This window comes from Paroedura picta, chromosome 3 (assembly GCF_049243985.1).
Source record: "Paroedura picta isolate Pp20150507F chromosome 3, Ppicta_v3.0, whole genome shotgun sequence".
Lineage (NCBI taxonomy): Eukaryota > Metazoa > Chordata > Lepidosauria > Squamata > Gekkonidae > Paroedura > Paroedura picta.
Genome location: NC_135371.1, coordinates 53,377,326 through 53,398,111, shown reverse-complemented (window position 1 = coordinate 53,398,111; position 20,786 = coordinate 53,377,326). Strand labels below are relative to the sequence as shown.

At 40.2% G+C, this 20,786-nt stretch overlaps 1 protein-coding gene across 20 annotated transcripts in view; it reads left to right on the top strand.

Annotated features, from left to right (window-relative positions):
• The window catches only part of ATP2B2 (ATPase plasma membrane Ca2+ transporting 2), a 658,100-nt gene that overhangs the window by 574,406 nt on the left and 62,908 nt on the right, over positions 1-20,786 (top strand). For all 20 annotated transcript variants that reach the window (XR_013229055.1, XR_013229056.1, XM_077325715.1 and 17 more), the window contains 2 exons: positions 13,741-13,982; positions 14,741-14,975. Coding sequence is in view for 18 of the 20 variants with exons in the window: in XM_077325715.1 (XP_077181830.1) it covers positions 13,741-13,982; positions 14,741-14,975 (477 nt within the window). In the remaining 2 variants the exon portion in view is untranslated. The remainder of the gene's footprint in view (positions 1-13,740; positions 13,983-14,740; positions 14,976-20,786) is intronic.

The window sequence follows — 20,786 nt, the reverse complement described above, 5'->3', positions numbered from 1 at the left end:
ACAAGAACATTTTGGAGTCCAGAAGGATTATTTAGCTTTTGTGAGCAACCTCCCCTTTTTTTGTGCCAGGTGTCATATTCACCCTTGATTTCAGTAAATAATGGCACTGAGCATCCTTGCCAGATGTTGACTCTCTGAAAAATTCCACCCCCATATCGACCAGCTCCCATCTATACTGAAACAGGGCATTTATCAAATATGGCCGTCTCTGAAAAATTCTACCCCTATATCAACCATCTGCACTGAAATAGGTCATTTATCAAATATTCTAGAACAGGTAAAGATTGGCCCCAGGATCACTAAGACACCCACAAAAATACCCTGTATTCAGCATATCAGTTGTCCACTGGTTATCACGCAACAATTCAGGGCTACAGTTGTAATTTGCAGATATTAGATTTGCTCAGCAGGTATTGTTATTAGTATTGCTTCTGTTTTCCGGGTCTGCTAGTGTGCTCCAGGCCAAGATTTCTTTTGCTAAACAAGGTACCATGACTCTTTCATATTCTGGTGATAACTCATAGCCATGATTCACAGTTTTATCTGTCTATGGGTTGAGGAAGTTTTAATGTATGCTTGCTTTCCAGGATTTATGATTGCATTCAGATGTAGCATCAAATGCTCATTATTGCATTGGCAAATGCTACAGATAAAGCAGGAGAGAAGGATGCCATCTGATTCATCTTTTGAAAAATCTGTTTCTTTTTAAGTAAGGAGACTTGGACTGTACATGCAGTTGGTGGAGGTCTTGAGGTGATTGAACAGATTGTCTATACCAAATGCCACAAAAGGGATATCATTTTCCCACATAAAAGCCACCCTGAGATAGCACATCAAAAAGAAAGGCTCTCACTTGGACAGTAGTACTGGTGTGTTTCTTCTAGTAAAGATTACAGAAGTTTTTTTTTTAATTCAAAATATAATATCCCGTGTATAGTCTGACATATCACAATCCATTCTGCCACCACAGTCCCATCTCTTTTTATTGTGCATGTAAAAATAGGTTGCAGCAGTGCACAGAACTTTAATTTTGGTGCAGAATTAAATAGGGCTTCCTTTGAGAATTATCTGCAGCTTAAGTAGGCCCATTTGTTATCACACATGGTTGAGAAGAGACATGTCTGTAGCACAGAGGCCCATTTTCCACTCTGGACCAAATACACTCTAGGTAATCATAAGAATGAAACCTAGCTTTCTGCTTTGGTAAAAGAAACTGAAAGCTTAACACCTAGCTAAAGAAGTAAAACACACTAGTAACCATGAGATAATTGTGTATTACATTGCTAAAAGAAGGTGAAATAAGAGGCCAAAAGGGCAGGAGAAAATGGAAGCTTATAGCCAAGAAGAGGTTCAGATTGTCAGGTACAGATCTCAAATGTTGGAGCAGCTAGTAATCCACAAGGGAAACCTCTCAGCTACATAAATTTGGAAGCATGTGGAGTGTAGAACTAGGTTTTCTTGAGTCAGAGAGTCTTTTACACAAGGCATGACTGAGCACAACAAAGGATTACATTCAGGATATATGTCAAGATCAAAGAGGTATAACAACACATGTGTTTTTTTTGGGGGGGGGAAGAATCCCTTCAGTTACAGGGCTTCAGCTATAATGGGATACAGAAGAAGGACAGGTCTGAAAATTTATGCTGCTAGGTCTTCCATCATTCATTACTTGTTCACTCATTCAAATTAATTAGTTGGGGGAGGAGAAATCCCCAAATCTATTAAAATGTAAATAGGTTAATTTAAATGGATACTTTCCCCATATATAGATTATAAGCTTCATGCCCTCATAAACTATTTGGAAAAAGATCCCCATGCTTTGCTAGTTCTTTTTTTATTAACTTCAAATAAATATTTGCTGTTAGATCAGTTTGGAATCTTACTGCTAGTATATAGAGCATGTTAAAATGTCTGTTGCCTAAATATATGAATCAGTGTTTTAGAATTCTGGCTTTCTTTGAATAAAGTTATTTACTCTGGAAATCAGCTGCCTGGAGAGAGACAATTTTCTGGTTCAGATAATGCTTGAAATTCTTTCAATCGGTAGCTTAATTCAAAAGATAAAAATATTTTAAATGCAACGCACGGCGAGACATGCATGGGTATGTGTACTGAATATAGGCCTAAGTGTTTGTACCTGAGCTGCATCTGGAAATATATTACACATTGCTTGAGTTTTTTTCTAGGAGATTCCCATGATTTTAATATCCCTAAACCAAAACTGAAAAAAATAAAGATACTTACTTCATTGGCTTAAAGAACACTGCAGAACTAATTAGAATTTGCTTAATGTTTTAGTTCAGAAGACTATATTTTAAAATAGATATTAATATATAAGTGCAAATTCTTGCAGAGAATTCTCCTAAAGGGAGAAGAGAAAATTGTTATCAATATAATTAATAGATATTATAGAAATACTTAACATTTAAATATCAGCTTTTGAGACTCTTCGAGTGCCTTAAAAATAATATCACCGTATCATCCCCCCTCCAGTGATTACTTGCATAAATTATAAACTAATTCACAATTATCTTAATAGTATAAGATTTGAGTTTAATGGCACCTTAAATGCCTAAAAAAATCCTGTGGAGTAAGGGAGGAGGCAACGGATGAGGCTTGCAATCATTATTATGTGCAGATCTGCCTGCCATTGTGCTTCCAAGAAGGAAAGCATATAAAAGCCACTGATTAATCACCTGTCTTACAATTTCTGGCCACGTGTTTTCTCCCATATTGCCCAGGAGGAACACAATCTGCTGTAGGTTCACCTTCTACCTTGCCACAGGCAGCATACTTCATCTCAGGTACTGAAGGGTTGTCACATAGAGCAGGGGTAGTCAACCTGTGGTCCTCCAGATGTCCATGGACTATAATTCCCATGAGCCCCTGCCAGCGTTTGCTCATGGGAATTGTAGTCCATGAACATCTGAAGGACCACAGGTTGACTACCCCTGACATAGAGGATGGAGCAGAGTTATTTTCTGTTGTCCCAGAGAGTCGGACCAGAACCAATCGAAGCAGACATTTTAACTTGCACTATATACTGGCAGTAAGATAAGATTCTAAACTGATGTAACAGCAAATATTTATTTGAAGTTAATAAAAAAGAACTAACAAAGCATGGAAATCTTTTTTTTTCTAAATAGAGAGAGTGGCTGCTCCTAGGGCTTTAAGAAATTTGAATAACTTAATATTTAAAATATTTTAGTAACATATTTTAATCTATTGTATTTAATAATGTTGTGAGCTGCCCTGAGCCTTCATGGGGAGGGGGAGCAACATATAAATGTGACAGATAGATAAATAAATAAATACTGGGACAATAATGGTGAGGCCTCAAAAAAAATTGTCCTGACTCAGAGGGTATGTGAGACACATACCTTCTTTGGAGCGACTTTGTCAGCTCCCTCCCTCCATCACAAACACATGCACACAGAGACATACAGAGACACTTTTCCCTCCCCTCCCCACTGGTTTCCCCCTTACCTGTTGGTTTCCCAACCTCCTTCTGCTCCCTCTGCACCCTCTCATGTGCAAAGGCATAGAGAGACTCTTCCCTTCACCCGTCCCATTTCCCCGTTTACCTATGGGTTTCCCAACTCCTTCCAAGCAATCAAACACACACTCATTCACTCCCTTCCCCCTCCCGCTGACCTGCTCCTCCTTCCCCGTGAGTCACACACACACATGAACAACCGCGAGTACGCATGCACACGTGCGAGTATACACACACATGTCAATATGCGCATGCACACTCATTCATTCCCTTTCCCCTCCCTCTTACCTGCTCCTCTTTTGCTGCCTTGGTCCCGCGGGCTGCACAGCAGTTGCCCAGGGGCTGGCACAAACACTTTATATGCCCTGGGGGTGGGGCAGCCGCTGTCTTAGCTCCTTGCAGTTGGTACAGAGGCTGCCCTGGCCCCAGTGGGTCACTCTACGGCTGCCCAGGCCCCAGGGTCTAGTGAAGCCGCTGGCTGGGCCCTCCATCTTCTGGCATGCTTTGTGGGCAAGATATCGGACATCACATCCGTCTACATTTCTGTTTGATGAGGTATACCAGAAGATGTGTCCAACATGCAAATTGGAAAGCAGGGCAATTTACTATCTCAAGCAGTTTGGGTGGCAAACCTCCAGAATCATAGAATCATACAGTTGGAAGGGACTCCAGGGTCATCTAGTCCAACCCGCTGCAGAATGCAGGAAATTCACAACTACCTGCCCACCCATAGTGACCAAATTCCATGTCCAGATGATGCCCCCCCCCAAAAAAAACCCAGAATCCCTGGTCAGTCTGTTCTGGGGAAATTCGTTTTTTGGCCCCAAAGTAGTAATCAGCATTTTCCTGGACATGCAAGAAAGGGTCACAAGAGCCAAGCCCTTCTGCCCCCACCCACTTACCATCTGCCTGAGTTCACACAATCAGCATTTCTGTCAGATGGCTATCTAGCCTCTGCTTAGAAACTTCCAAAGAAGGAGAACCCACCTGAGGAAGCCTGTTCCACTGAGAAATCACTGTACTGTCAGGAATTTCTTTTGGATGTTAAGCCAAAAATTTTGAATTAATTTTGATTCACTTGAGCAAAAGAGTCCTCAAAACACTTATATCAGAACACTGCAAAATGTTGCTGAGCTAAGGAAAGGAATAAAAATAACATTGACATTTTCCTCAGTGGAATTGACACAAGCCCACTGGCACTTTGAAATAGAAGCAGACATCACTGTATTTTCCAGATGTTTCCTGGTTCTTAGTTCACAACTGTTTCTCACAATGTGTCAGACCCTCCCTAGCTGGGAAGGTTTCACATTGACCTAGCCTGAAATTGGTTTTAAGCCCCCACGTGTGCTGCCTTTCATCTCTCTCCAATCAAATAAAGGCACATTACCCCAAAACTTTTATAATCCATCTCAGGAAATGCAAATAGCCATCTATCTTGTGCCTATCTTGCAGGTTGCCAAATGGTCATCTTGCCTCTGTGACTTGATAAAGGAAAACTCATATCTGTCCTGAAATTTGTGGCATTTCATTCCCAGGAAATAATGTTTTCTCTGAGATCAGGACTTTTTAATCAAGGTTTCCTGGATGATATACTTAGCCATTGGTAAATGATACTCTGATTCATTGTTCAAGTCTTTTGTAGTGGTTCATCAGAGAAGATCACGGAAACATTGTTTTGGGTTTTAGAGAATGCTGCAAGTAGTTGTGGTGTGTTGGTGTATTTAAGGATATAATGACATTCACTGTTTGGCAGGCAAACATACCGTTTTCTACAACCCAGTTAGACAAAAGCTGAACTTCAGAACTCCTTACATTCCTTCTCTTTGCATTCTGGGCAATTTTGCACAGTAAATAAATTCTTTTTTTTATATATAATTTTATTATTTATTATTATATAAAGCATTTACAGAGAAATTGAGAAGAAAAAATGACCAGCTGATATGGTTTGCCTTCTCTTTTAACATACATATTCAGTTCCCATCACATATTATTCCTAATCTAGAGGTTTTTACCATTTTTCTTAGCCGAGTGATTGTTAATACATATGAGAGTATGATCTGTTATAAGAATACATTCTGTTATTATCTTAAATGATATTAGGTCAGTCTCCTTCATGAATTGGCCCTGACCCAAGAGTTACTACTGCCGTCTTGTTAATGCCTATGAAGTATGGTTTGTCATCCTCTTTTAGCATACATATTGACATACATATTCAATTCCCATCGCATATTAATCCTGATCTAGGAGTTATTACCATCTTTCTTAGCAAAGTAGTTGTTGATACATATGAGAGTATAATCTATTATAAGGATATATTCTATTATTGTCTTAGATGATATAAAGTCAGTTCCCTTCATATATTGGTCCTGTCCTAAAAGTTACTGCTGCTGTCTTTCCCACAGGAAGCCAGGAGAATACTCCATTGTTCAACTCATCCTTCAGGTGGTCGCAGAAAATGAAATTGTGTTTTTTCCATAGTAGAGTGTTTCTGATTGTCCTTCTGTCAGGGCCAAAGAAATCTCTTACTTGATTCTTGCTTGCAGTCGCCTTTGAGTAGGCTCTGAATACTTTATCAATCTGGATCTCTTCCTCTGGTCGCACAGGAATATCTCCTGATAGCTTCCTGGTTGCTGTTGCTTTTGAATAGACTCTTTTTATTTTGCTGATCCAAATCATTTCCTGCTCTGAATAGACTTCCAGGTTTTCGGTGCTTTCCTTCCTTGAATCTGTTTTCCCAGGTTCTTCAAAGGTACTTTGGGTTTTTACATCTCTGGCTCTCTCCCCCTCCTGTTGATTAACTTCCAAACATTGAGTTTTCGTTTGATTTATTATTGGCAAAGCTGTATCAGCTGCTCTCTCCGGGCCGTCAGCTCCGTCCAAAAGCTCCCCCTTAATCCCACGGATTTCCTTTTCCAGCTTATTGACTGCTTTCAGTATCTTTGAGTTCCCTTCGAATAACAAATGGAAAAGCTGTGCCTTAGTTAATTTCTCCATAGTTCCAGGCAGTCACAAATTAAAAACAGAAAGTCTCGTGAGGTCTCGTGGGAGCACGGGCGATCCCAAATTATCAGTTTGTCGATCTCCGTATCAAGTCAGCTACCCCCACTGAACTCTCTCTTTGTTTGGTTAGTGGGTATAATTAGCTGGGAGTCTCTCAGTCGGCGAAAGAGGGAATTCACTTGTAAATTGGTTGAGGAGGGGGGGGGAAGAGCTTGTGGAAAAAGAAAGGGAAGAGCCAGAAAGCTTTCAATCCTTACTGTTGTAGACTTTCAGCTTCTGTCAACGCTCCTGTCAATCTGGTAAAAGATGGTCTGGGAAGAATGTAGGGTCAGCTGGTCGTTTCAAGCTTGTAAAGTTGTTTGCGACAAGGACACCATCGTGACCTTGAGCACACGCCGCTATTAATCCGGGGAGTTTGGTCCCCCTACCTCCCCACGGATCTGTAGGACCCTCAGGATGCCATTCCCGGTTCCTGGGGCGACCGGCGAGCAGATTTGCGTATCTGCTCAGGTCAGCCAGGTGCAGAAGCTCCTGACCCTCAGCATGGCTTAAGAGCTGAACAGAAGTCCAGCTTTTTATGGCGCCATCTTCAGTCGACTCCCCACAGTAAATAAATTCTGTTTTCTAACACAGTTGTGGTTTAGGTCCCCAAATTAAATATTTGTTTTTGCCGTCATTGCAACCAATTTATGGTTACCTCATAGAATTCCAAAGTTTTTCCTTCAAGGAGTCCTCACTAACAGGACCTGAGCTCACAACATCTCCCCATGGCCCTGCAGCCAACAATCAGAACGTTCTTTGCTTCCCCCCACCATCCCTCTACTCAGAGGGGCTTCCTCTGAGTAGCCTTCCCCTCCCAGCCTGGCCTTCCCCTCTCAGCTTGGCCCTTGGGAGTTGTGGATGGGTGGGTGGGAAAGAGGCAACCTGCCCACAACTTTCCCTGGGAGATATGGGGGGGCAGGAAGGAGGGAGCCCCCTCACAGCCTTCCCTTTGGGAGATGGGAAGGTGGGAAGGAAGCAGCCCACTCCCATGGCCTTCCCCACGCAGCTTGGCCATTGGCAGATGTGGGTTTTTTTGGGGGGGGGAAGGTAGCCCCCATGGGGGCCATTGGGAGGTGTGGGGGAGTGAGATGTGTGGGAGGGGGTGTGAAAGAGGCCTTCCCTGCCTGCCCCAGCGTTTGGGAGATGTGGGAGCAGGAAGGTGGCAGCCCACCTCTCCATGGCCTGCCCACCCTGACCTTTGGAAGATATGGTGTTGGATAGGTAGGTGGGGACAATTGGTGACACTGCTGTATGGGAAGGGGGGTTTGGGGGAGCCAGCTGTTTTCTCCAGGAGAACTGATGCCTTCCTTCCCTCCCCACTCTTCCTTTCTCACTTTCTGTTTCTCTTGCTTTCTCTGTTTCGGCCTGTCTTTCTCTCTTTTATATTCTCTTTGATCCTTCCTTTCTCCCTTCCCTCCTAACTTTCTTCTTCCTTCTTCCATATCTCTCTTTCTCCTTTGTTCCCTCCTTTATTCCTTTCTCACTCCTTCCCTTCATCCCCTCTTTTTCTTTCTCATTCTATATTTCTTTCTCTTTCATCCTTCCTTTTACCATCTTTTCCCTTCATTTCTCTTTCCTCTCCCCTTCCCTTCTTCCCCTCTTTCTTTCTTTCTACCTTCCCTTCTTTTTCTGTCTCCTTTCCATTCCTTCTTTTTTCTATCTTTCCTTACTTCCACTCTTGCTTTCTCTTTCTCCCTTTCTGTTTCTCTTTCTCTCTTTCTCTCTTTTTCTGCTTTTTCTCTGTGTCTCTCTTTCATTCCTTCCTTCAGTCTTTTCTTCCTCTTTCTTTCTCACTCCATCTCTCCCTCCGCTTCCTCCCTCCCTTCATTCCTTCCATCAGTCTGTTTCTCTTCGTCTTTCTCCCTCTCTCTCCTTCACTCCCTCACTTTCTTTCCTTTATTCCTCTCTCTCTCTCTCTCTCTCCTTTTTCTTTCTCTATCTTTTTCCTCCCTTTCTTCCATCCTCTCTTTCTTTTCCTTCCTGATCAGTTCTTCTTCTTCCTTGGTAATCAGTTATTATTCCTGAAGGTTTCCAGGCATTCAGTTGGCTGTATATGGAGGAGTCAGGAAATAAACCCAGCTCTTGAGATTAGAATTTAACCACACAAGGGGGGGGGGGCTAAAACCTAAGAAGGTCACAGTGCAGGTGTCTGTACTATTGCCCATTGTATTCCTGGGTGCAATGGGCTTTGCCTCTAGCTTTATATATTTTTATGTTTTGCAATGGTTATTTCATCACCAACTTTGGTTGGTGTCACCTGGTAACAGGGCTTTGAGTCATTGAGGAGTATATATTTTATATTGTTACCGCCATGTAGAATGTTATATTTTGGGGATTTAATAGTATGATGTTTTTAGGATTGAACTGTGTTTTATGTTATGTTTTATTGTGAACTGCTGCAAACCAGCTTGCTGGGAGCGGTGGTATATTAATTTAATAAATAAATATAATGTAAGCTGCCTTAAATTCCTTTTTAGTGGGAAAAATAATATAACGATTTTTTTTAAAAAGTGAGGCTAGAAGCCGCATAGAATACTTCTGAAATTTCTGCAAAGAGAATAACCTATTTAGTATTCAAGGTTGTAGAAAGTTGTGGATCAGTGCACACTGAGGGGGCAGCTGCATGAAATGCAAGCACATGATCTTTTGCATACATGGAAGCCCATTTTTCCTCCATTGACAGCGAGTTTGAACTTCATTCAACATTTGTTTTTGAAATACCTTGAAAACTTCTTAGATTTGATTTCTATAGGATACCAATAAGAGATTTTAGTGGTTTTAAAAACATTTGATTAAATAACCTTTTTGGTTTTGAACTTGAACGGTGAATTATTGTAGTGCAGCATTTGAGAGGCTGCAACCATTATCACCAGTTTGTTCTTCATATGGCTTTTTACTCTTGAAGAATTAGATACTTCAGGTTAGGAGTCCTCTAGTCCAGGGGTAGTCAATCTGTGGTCCTCCAGATGTTCATGGACTACAATTCCCATTAGCCCCTGCCAGGTTGACTACGCCTGCTCTAGTCAATCCAGGACATAGCACCAAAGGAGATTTCTCAAAGAAGAGTAAATCATCACTTAGTAAATCATCTAATTGCTTGACATGGTACTGACTAGAGGTAGTGAGTATCCTATTCTAAAGAATAAATAATAGATATTTATGGAGAATTTAGTCTCTTATTTTATTAACTGAGAGAGTTAACACACATGCATTAAAGCAGCCGTTGTTTAAAATGCAAACAAGAGTATCTCAAACTACAGACCATAACTAAAGGAAGTTTTAGCACACAGTTTGCATGTACTAAAACACTGCAAGACCAGTAGGGTCACGGCTAATTTTCACCTCTGTATTCTTCACTTTAATGCACTGTGCAAAGGTTACAGTACTGTGCCAGTACTGTGAAAGGGGCTCGCAGACTTTAAGGCCTATTTCAAAACTTCCATGTTCATATTTCTCCATGTGCTGTCAGCCATTCAATTAAATAAAAGGACTATTTTAAGCCAGAACTAAATAGTCTAGCATAACATAATACAGAGTTTCCTTGTAATGTCTATGTGGGGATATGAGGAGATTTTGTACTGATCAAGGCTATGTCAGAACCATGTTTAGTGGCTCAGTTTTTATTATCCCCTGCCAGAGTTTAGGCTTTTGCATGTTTTGAATTGGAGGAAGTTGCTGTTGCAAATTGCTCAAGAGCAGCCACCCCATGAACACCAACGTGGTACAGTTTAGGACCATGATCTGTGGAATTCAGGCTCAAATCCTCATTGTGATGTGGGAACTCACTGGGTGTCTTGGAGCCAGTCGCACGAATCTCAACCTGACATACCTCACAGGGTTTTTGTGAGAATAAAATGGAGAAGAGAATGAGGTGAGCTCTTTGGGTTCCCACTGTGGAAAAAAAAATGATATAAATGGAGTAAAAGTAAATCTATATAGCTGGAAATGGGGAGGGAAGGGCAGAAATTAGAAGAGTTGGGAACATAAAGGTAAGTTAATTTTAGGATGCTGTCTAGATTTGCCATAGCTTTACTCCCCAGGAGCAAGTGTCTTTGAATTTCTTTGCTGCAGTCCCCATCTGCAATGATCTTGGAGCCCAGGAAAATAAAATCTGTCACTATCTCCATTTCTTCCCCATCTATTTGCCAGGAATTGAGAGGGCCGGATGCCATGATCTTTGTTTTCTTGATGCTGAGTTTCAAGCCAACTTTTGCACTCTCCTCCTTCACCCTCATCAAGAGGCTCTTTAGTTCCTCTTCACTTTTTGCCATTAGAGTGGTATCATCTGCATATCTGAGGTTGTTGATATTTCTCCCTGCAATCTTGATCCTAATTTGTGACTCCTCTAATCCCACCTTTCTCATGATGTGCTCCGCATACAAGTTAAATAGGCAAGGCGACAGTATACAGCCTTGCCGAATCCTTTCTCAATTTTGAACCCATCAGTGATTCCATGTTCAGTTCTCACTGTTGCTTCTTGACCTGCATATAAATTTCTCAAGAGACAAATAAGATGCTCTGGTATTCCCATCTCTTTAAGAACTCCCTAGCTTTCTCCATGATCCAGCATATGTTGGCAATTTGATCTCTAGTTCCTCTGCCTCTTCGAAATCCTGCCTGTACTTCTGGAAGTTCTCAGTCCACATATTGCTGGAGCCTAGCTTGTAAAATTTTGAGCATCACTTTGCTAGCATGAGAAATGAGTGCAATGGTGCGGTAGTTTGAACATTCTTTGGCATTGCCCTTCTTTTGGATTGGAATGTAAACTGACCTTTTCCAATCCTGTGGCCATTGTTGAGTTTTCCAGATTTGCTGTACAGTAGTTACTTGCTAACAGAAAATGATGAATAACTTCACCTGCTGGTTTGAAACATGTTGGGATTATTACCTACAGGGTTATGCATATTAAGGTTTTCCTGCATTGTGGTTTGCCATATTTGCATGTTTTGAATGTTTCCTTAACAGCAATCAGAGCTTCAATTATTTTTTCTAAATCCAAAGTGAGATAAGTTGTCAGCAACTTTCCTTATCATAAGAACAAAAATAAATTGCTGTCTCAAGCTGCTGCAGTATTTCCCATCCTCTTTTTAAATATCATCCCCTCCCATGTGAAATCTAGTGAAGGTCTGATCTAGCACAATTGGTTCTGCATTCATTCTTCCTTCTCCGGCAGCATTTTTCAGAAGAAACTATCAAGGATAATTGACCTATAATTTAAGAAGGTAGCCATGTTGATCTGCAGTGGAACTGCTGGATTCCAGTCCAGTAGAATCTTAGAGATGAACAGGATTTTGGGGGTATAAACTTTGAAAAGTCAAAACTCCCTTTGTTAGATATAAGTCAGAATGGAAATTGCTGAGACCTTATATCCTAGTCAGAAGGTAGGAGCGGTGTTCCAAAGAAGGAACTCAGGATTCATTTTAATCTTCGGTGTTATTCCATTACTAACATAAGAGTGACAGTTCCCAAACAGAGAGATTTCAAGGGTTGACTGCAATGTGAGACTGCTGAACTTCATTCACAAGTTGAGAATGATAGACTACCACCCCCCTCCCTGGCTGAATAGAAATATAGGATTCTTATCTCATTGCAGATGCTAGTTTTCTGCTTCCAAGTATTTCCCCTCTGGTTTACCTCTGCATCCCGAGTTTCCTCTTTGAAGAAGAAGAGTTGGTTCTTATATACCGCTTTTCTCTACCCGAAGGAAACTCAAAGCCGCTTACAGTTGCCTTCCCTTTCCTCTCCCCACAACAGACGCCCTGTGAGGTGGGTGAGGCTGAGAGAGCCCTGATATCACTGCTCGGTCAGAGCAATTTTATCAGTGCCGTGGCGAGCCCAAGGTCACCCAGCTGACTGCATGTGGGAGAGTGCAGAATCGAACCCAGCATGCCAGATTAGAAGTCCACACTCCTAACCACTACACCAAACACGTGTTCTACTTTCTGACTGCAATATAAGGACTCAGAGACCTCCATTCCAACTCAAAGCTGATAAATGGAGCTTTATTCTTGAAAGCTATCCTTCTTGGTCTCCAGAATGCTACTGGATTCAATTTTAGCTGACCTGTAGTCAGATAGGTGCTACACTGATTAAATCAAAGCACTCTCCCCTATATCTGTCTTCACATTTTCTCAGGTAAACTATCTCCCTTAAACACTGTAAGATAAATACATTGATTTAAATTAACTCTTAACTTGCTGAAGGTCACAAAAGGAGAGAAATAATGAGGTTTGGCTTTCAGCAGTATTCTAGCACGTTTGATATGTTATCTCAGTAATCCATAAAACAATCCTCCAGAATGGTAATTTATTGCATTGTTTATTATATGCATTTCTTGCCTTTCTGTGTTCTTTCCCATTTTTCCAATCCAGTATTTCTATGTATTATGTCATTTCTCACACTGTTTTTATTGCAGTGCTTGTTTGCAGCCATTCTTATTACAATGTTAATATGTTTTATCATGCTTCTGTTGTATTGCTAAATTTTATTTGCCTTGAATCTCAGTGTGAAAGTTGCACTATCAATGAAACAAAGAAATCAATGGGCCATTATTGCTGTCCCCATGTTACAGATGGGGAACTGAGTCTGAGAAATCATGGCTTACCCTAAATGGTCCAATGACTCACTTGCAAGCTTTGAACTGGATTGCATTTGTTCTAGAACATAGCTGCCTAGCAAAATTCTGAGTAACCTCTAGGCATGTCTTCAAGATGAATAACAGCATTTGGGTACAAAAGTTTTTAATTCAAGCTGTGATGGCTTAAGAACTTTACAGCACTCTAAGACATAAGCTACACGTATAATATCTTTCCGTGCAGTCTTGAGTAACAATCTCATAGGAAAGGGATTATTGAACCCTTTCACAATTTTTCATACACACACACACACACACACAGGATTTTCTCTGTGTATAGGAAAGGGCAGAGGTTCCAATATTTTATCTCCATCAAGGTGAAAAACAATTGGAGAAAGCAATTTTGAATGGTGGGGTAAAACAGTACAGGAGGAAAAGGTCATATGTCCCTCCTTGCCAGTGCTTCATTCAGTTCTAGGCTTTCATAACAAAACTGTTTCTACTTAACCCCCCAAAATAAAACTCGGGAAAAGGAATATAAAATAAAACTGCATGTAACAATTTACATCAGTATGCTGTACTGCTGGACATAAGAAAAGTTTTGAAATCCAGTTTTCTTTTTTCTTAGCCACCAGAAAAGGAAGGTGGTCTACCTCGTCAGGTTGGCAACAAGACAGAATGTGGCTTATTGGGGTTTGTCTTGGACCTAAAGCAGGATTATCAGCCTATCCGGACTCAGATCCCTGAAGAGAAGCTGTACAAAGTATACACATTTAACTCTGTGAGAAAGTCAATGAGCACTGTCATTAAATTGCCAGATGGTAGCTTCCGAATGTACAGCAAAGGAGCTTCAGAAATTGTCCTAAAGAAGTATGTACACTTCTACACTAAATGCTGTTACTTACTAAATTCCAGTTCTTATTATTACACTAATAAAACTCAAATACTAAGGTCTTCAAATGTTCAGCAAGAAAATAGCATAAAACCTTCATATGTTCTCCAAGGACAAATCCATCTTCTCCAGAAGTTCATGTGAATCGAGTGGTAGCTCTTGACAGTTTTATTGTGCCTTTAAAAAGGTACCATTCATTTAAGTGGTCCTGTGTAGGAGAACTTCTTCGTAGATAATGGGCAAGTTTGTTTTTTAGTTCTCTGTTAACCTTGCTCAGAACTGAATTATTATGAATAATATTTAAAGCACTTTTAATATTCTAAATATTCAATAGTACTTACATTGGTTGTTATGTGAGTAAGAATGCCATAATTGTTCACAGTTTTATTGACTGACACCTTCATAGGGTCAATGGATAAGTCTTGGGGCTCTGCAAAAATCTGAGCCCAGCCCTTCAAATCCAACCGTTGCACCTTGAAGTCTTTGAAGGGCTAGGCTGCTTTAGCACACATTCAGAAAGCAGTTCTTCCTCCAAATTCTTCTTTGTAAATAGATGACAAATAGCTTTTTAAAAAATTAATAAATGCCAAGTGATATTCCATTAATCATTTGGCCTAAAGGGGTAATCAATTTTCAAGTTAATCTTTTCATACCACATATAGCATATATTCCTCACATTTGATCTGTATTTTTTATTTATAGCCATCCAGTTGTTGATTATATATTTTCTTTCCAGGTGTTCTAAGATTCTTAATGGAGCAGGTGAGCTTCGCATCTTTAGACCCCGTGACAGGGATGAGATGGTAAAGAAGGTGATTGAACCAATGGCTTGTGATGGACTGAGAACCATATGTATTGCATATCGAGACTTCTCCAACAATCCTGAGCCAGAATGGGACAACGAAAATGATATTTTAACTGACCTGACCTGCATTTGTGTGGTTGGCATAGAAGATCCTGTAAGACCCGAGGTATACTATATTTAAGCCCTGATCCTAAGTAATTTCACCACTAAGTATAAAATCAATTTTAGTCTAATTGAGAATTAATTTGCAATAACTTTCCCTGGAGTAATTTCATTGTAACATGAATTTTACCTTCAGCAACCACTATTCTGTCAGCCCTTTCAAAATTATTTTCGTTTTGTTATATGCAAAACAGTCTTCAACATGTTTGCTCAGCAATTAATGAAATGAAATGGAAGTCAGGTTCCTAGTTTAGGATTACAGCTTTATTTATTGGTTGTGTACACCTCAATTACAATCCTTGCCTCAAAAAAAGAGAATAAAAGAACATAGAAAGGTTCTTAAATGACTGTGCATTGGAACAATTTGTTGTGTAAACATTTAGAAGAGACATAACCCTACTCCTGAGTCGTACTCACCACTTGGTATAAGACATAATGGGTGACATTCCCTTGAATATCTTAAGGAATTTAAATTGTTGATTTCCTAGCAATGATGGAGGGCCACTAAAGTCAGTATCAAAGAACATAAGGGAAAGCAGAGTATTTTTGACAACATATGGAATACCTTTATAACTGCTAAAAAGGTAAAATTTCTAGAAATTTTGAAACCATGAGAATATATATTTTTAGTTAGAGAGGTTTGGAAGAAATGTGAATTTTGAGAAGAAATGAATTTTGCGCAGTATTTGGTTTTTTACATCAAACATAAACCTATTTGACTGCACAGACAACACAAATAAAAAGGATCATTAATTATTTACATAGAATATAAAATTGTACTATGTATCATATTTATGAGATTGATAAATATAAATGCATTAATTTTCTATAAGGAAAATTATGAATACAGAAAAGAGAATAAGAAGAGATCTGCTGGTCCATTGACTCCAACATCCTGCCTCTCAGAGTGGCCAGTTGGTTCCTGAGTAGGGCCAACAGCGGAATATGGAAGCTGAAACCATCCACCACTGTTTTTTTGAGAAGCTGGTATTCAGAGGTTTACTGCCTCTGAATGTAGATGTTCCTTTTAGTCACCATGGCTAGTAGCCCACGTAGATCTATTCTCTATGAATCTATGGATTCCCCTTTTGAAGCTGTTTGTTCTTGTGGCAGTCATAACATCCTCTGGCAGCAAATTCCACATTTTAATTACTCATTGTGTACAGGAGTATTTCCTTTTGTCCATTTTGAATTACTGCCAAATAAGCATCAATGAATGTCCTTGAGTTCTACTACTGTCAGTCCTCTTCCTAAGAATCCGCAACATAGAGTTTGCGTTTTTTACTTGTACAGCAGACTGGGTCGACACATTGATTGAACTATCCACTATGACCCAAAGAGCATTTTCCCTCTCAGTCTCAGTCAGTTCAGACCCCCATCATCATAATATGAAGATTTTTTGTTCCCGAAAATTTGTTCCCATTACCAGCATTCATTTGCCACCCACACACCCGATTTGTAGAAATCCTCCTTGTGCTTTTCACAGTCATCCTTGTTTTTCACAATTCTGAATAATTTTCTGTCAACTGCAGACCTGTCCACTGTGTTGCACATTCCTAGTTCCATATAATTTATGAATAAATTAAATTGTAGTGGTCCCAATACGATCGAGTTTTTGCTTACTTCCCTGTAACGGTGCATTGATTCCTGCTCTTTGCTTTTTGCTATTTAATCAATTTTTAATGCATAAAGAACCTGTCCTCTTATCCCGTGAATGCTAAGTTCACTCAGGAGCCTTTGGTAAGGTACCTTGTAAAAAATCTTTTGAAAGCCCAGATATGTAATGTCTACTTTGTCACTGTTGTCTTCATGCATGTTCACTTTGTCAAAGAACTCCAAACAATTGGTGAGGCAGGACTTCCCTTTGCAGAAGCCTTAGCTGATTTTCCCTCAGCGGACTTTGTTCTTCTGTGTGCCTAATCATCTTTGATTACAGTTTCTACACATTTGCTTGGGACAGATGTTAGGCTAACTTGGGACAGATGTTAGGCATGTAATGTCCTGGTTTTCTTCTGGCCTCCTTTTAAAAATTTGTATAGTATTTACTATTCCTAGTATTCTAGTAAAATGGCTGAATTTAGTGAGATGTTGCACATATAGGTCGGTAGATCACATGTCTCACATTAGAGTTCCTTAAGAACTCTTGGGTTTTATACCATCTGGACCTGGAAATTTACTGGTTTATAATTTTTAATAGGTCTTGTTGTGTATGTGGATCTGCTGAGGACTGAGCTTGAGGTCCGAGGCAGGATCTAAGCAGACATGTAATTGACCATTCAGTTTAAACAAATTAATGCTAATTTGGCCAATTGCATGCATGGGCAGGGAGACCTATTGTCTGCTTTGTGTATATAAATTGGGGTTTTCTGAAGGGTTTCTCAGTCTTGTCTCCTGCTACATGTACTCACTGCTGAGATCGTTTGCCCAGTAGCCTGGCATTCTACCTACAAACCAACATATTTTACAAGTTTCTCATTAGAATTTGTCCTGTCTGCATATCAGGGCCATTTACACAGAAGTAAGATTTAACGAGAAACTTGGGAACTCTCCTGGCTTGTAGAAAATTCTTAAGACTTTAAAAAAATGGAGGAGGGGTTAAATCCCTCACAAAATATACTGCAGGGGAGCAGTCACCATTGTGGTGACAATGCAGGTGGACAGAAGAGTAGATGAAGTAACTACCAAGTACATGCTTCCATTGCTATTGAGGTGACAAAGCTGCTGGTTAGGTATCCAGACTCCCAATTAGTAAACTCTGTTCTGCCCCACTATTGAGATGGAAAAGTAGCTGGGTAGGTGGAACCCAAAATGATAAGATGAGCACCTGTTACTTTAAGAAATGTATCCCCTTGGTAGCTGTTGCTTGGCAACCATGACTGCATTATCAAGCTTGTTTTCTGTAAATAAAAACCAGAGTGAGGGAAAAGAGCCCTTTCTAGAGCTTTGACATAGGATTTATTAGAACAAGGTCTGGCAGCAATTGATATCATATAATTTGTACGATTCACCCAAGCCCAGCTCCTCAGTACTGTTCAGTGGCAGCCACCCTACAAAAAACAGTGCAATTAGAGTTTAGAGTGTCAGACTAGGATCTGACTCAGGTCAAATCCCCATTCTGTCACTCTAACTCTAAACTACTTCCCAGGTTTGCTGTGAGGATAAAATGAATAAGAAATGAATGAGGGCTTGGGTCCTATTGTGGGAAATGATGGAAATGAAGTCAATGAAAAATAAAAGATGGCAGCAGATAAAAGTTGGTTGGTGGGTAGATGGAAAGGAGAGGAAGATTTAAGGAAAGGTGAAGATCATAAGGAGGTGGAAAATAGAGAATACTGTGGTGAGGGTAAACAGGGGAAAGTGAGGTACCACTGCAGGTACTTGCAGGTTTCCTTTTGCACATTTGGACCTGCCATAGCTAGAACCATGCAGTTGGGCCTGGCCTGGTAACAGTCACTGATCAACTCAGCCAGAAGTTATCCAGGGATAGGCTGCTAGGTTAGGGAAAGAAAGAAAGAAAGAAAGAAAGAGAGAAAGAAAGAAAGAAAGAAAGAAAGAAAGAAAGAAAGAAAGAAAGAAAGAAAGAAAGAAAGAAAGAAAGAAAGAAAGAAAGAAAGAGGAATATGGGGGAGAACAGTTATAAGTAGGTTGGCTGGTGGGTGAGAAGAAGAGACATAAGAAGAGGGGAGAAACTACAGGGTCTTCCAGGGAGGGAAAGAGGAAATAGTGGGAAAAGAGGAACTGAGATGCCCCTCTACAAATCTTTTTGGAGACCCACTTCCATTGCAGGATACAGGCATGAGCCTAAGCATTTTAGTCAGAAATAAGTCTGAGTTCAGCAGGATTTACTCCTCTGTAAGTGTGTTTAGCTGCTTTTGATCTTCGTCCTAATAATTTCTAGTACCTAATCATTTCTAATACATGACCCTTTTTTTACTATTGCAATTTGCTTTCAGTGACTGGAACTATAGCTCATGTAGTTCCATAGGGCTTAAAAATCTGTGCTTGCACTTTGAATCAATTATATCTCTCTAATTCCTCCTTCAAATACGTACACAGTTCATTTAATACTTTCATGCAATCTGTGTCACTCATATGTCGAACCATTCAAAATATATTACTGTTCATTATTTACTTATCTCTTGGCCCTTTGTTTCCTCCCTCAGTTAAAAATAGAATGTGAAGCAAGAAGTCGCAACATAACATGTAGAAGGTCTTCTTTGCAATTCAGAGAACACTAAGCTGCAATGTGGCCTTAAATACATTGAATAGTTACTGATGAATAGTCCCCACTCTGTATTTCTTCAAGCCCCAGTGTCAAACAACTTGCTTTGATACATTGTTTATTGATATTCCCCCGAGAACCTTGTTTATTGCAAGACATGAATGGGTACACTTGCTATGATGATGCGAGACCTCATTACTGGTAATAGTCTATAAAGAAACACTAGGTAATTATAAAAGGCCTGTCTGACATATTTTTTCCATTCCATTATGTGTCTGGCATGTCAGGATGAAATAGAGCCTCATCAACTTTAAGCATCCTGCATCAGTCACAGATTGATCCGGCTGCTATTTGAAATGTTGTATGGTAATTTCAGATGTAAACATAAATTCTTCTTTGGTTAAACTATATTTTGGTAATTTAAATTGCTTTAAAAATAATTACTGAGATTACAAACCTTCATTTAAATGTTTTAATTATTATTATTTATTAAATTTCTATACCACCCCCTTGGAATTGGATGTGTATTTGCTTGAAGGTACGCTCAATTTTTTTTAGTTTTCTGAAATGTTACCTTTGGGCCAATCCACATGGTGGTGGCTGTGCAAGTCATGCTGCTTTGCTGCTTCTTTGTTGCCCATGGGGGACACAGTTGCAGCGGAAAGGTTCTGCTGTCCAGGGGTGATGGTGGGGTTACTTTCCTGCAAAAAACAACAACAAAAACAAAAAACAACCATTTGGCCCTGTAGTGCCAGAAAGCACCACAGAGCCAAGTGGAGCATTTTTTGCCCTCTTTGGGTCTCCATAGGATGGGGAGACCCGGCTCCTTCCCATCCACACAGGCCTCCACCAGGCTAGGAACAATTGGCCAATGGAGTGCTTAAGGGAATGCAGAAAATATCCACATTCCCTTAAAATGGGGCAACAGTGACCTAACACACACCAGGCTCAGGAGGTGGCCAGCTCGGTGGCAACATTATGTGGAAGCGGGGATTAGCCCTGCTTCTATATGGGCGTCCTCTCAGCCTTTTCCACCTATGCAGAATTGGCCTTTGTGACATTCCATTATAGTAAGTAGTATGCATTAAGTAAAACTGGCCTCAACAAGAGCCAGGGCTTACTCAGTCCTGGCTCCAACCTGGTGGAACGCTTTCCCTGAAGACCTTGAACAGTTGTTCTACCAGGCCCACAGCTGAGGCCAGGAAATTAGTACCAAGAAAGCTGGCCTCCCTACCTACAATAAAGAAAAGACACCATCCAAAACCTACCAGCCACCCAAAAAATTGAGCTCCCTCCATAAGGTTAAGAAGGCAGTTTTGATTATAAATTCTAATGTGATTTAATAATAATAATAAACCTGTATTGGCATAAAACAATAAGAGGCAAATATAGCCAAGCAGGGTAAAAATATAATAGGGTAAAATAGTCTAATATTATAAACTAAAACAGAGTAAAATCGGCTGATTAAAATGTCTTAGTTCTGACGCGATAAACAACCATTAAAAATTCAGCTACACACAATGTGGTCTGTGCAGAGAGATCATTGAGCAGGAACTAGCTTCATCATTTACTAAACCCCTGGGACAAAGTAGA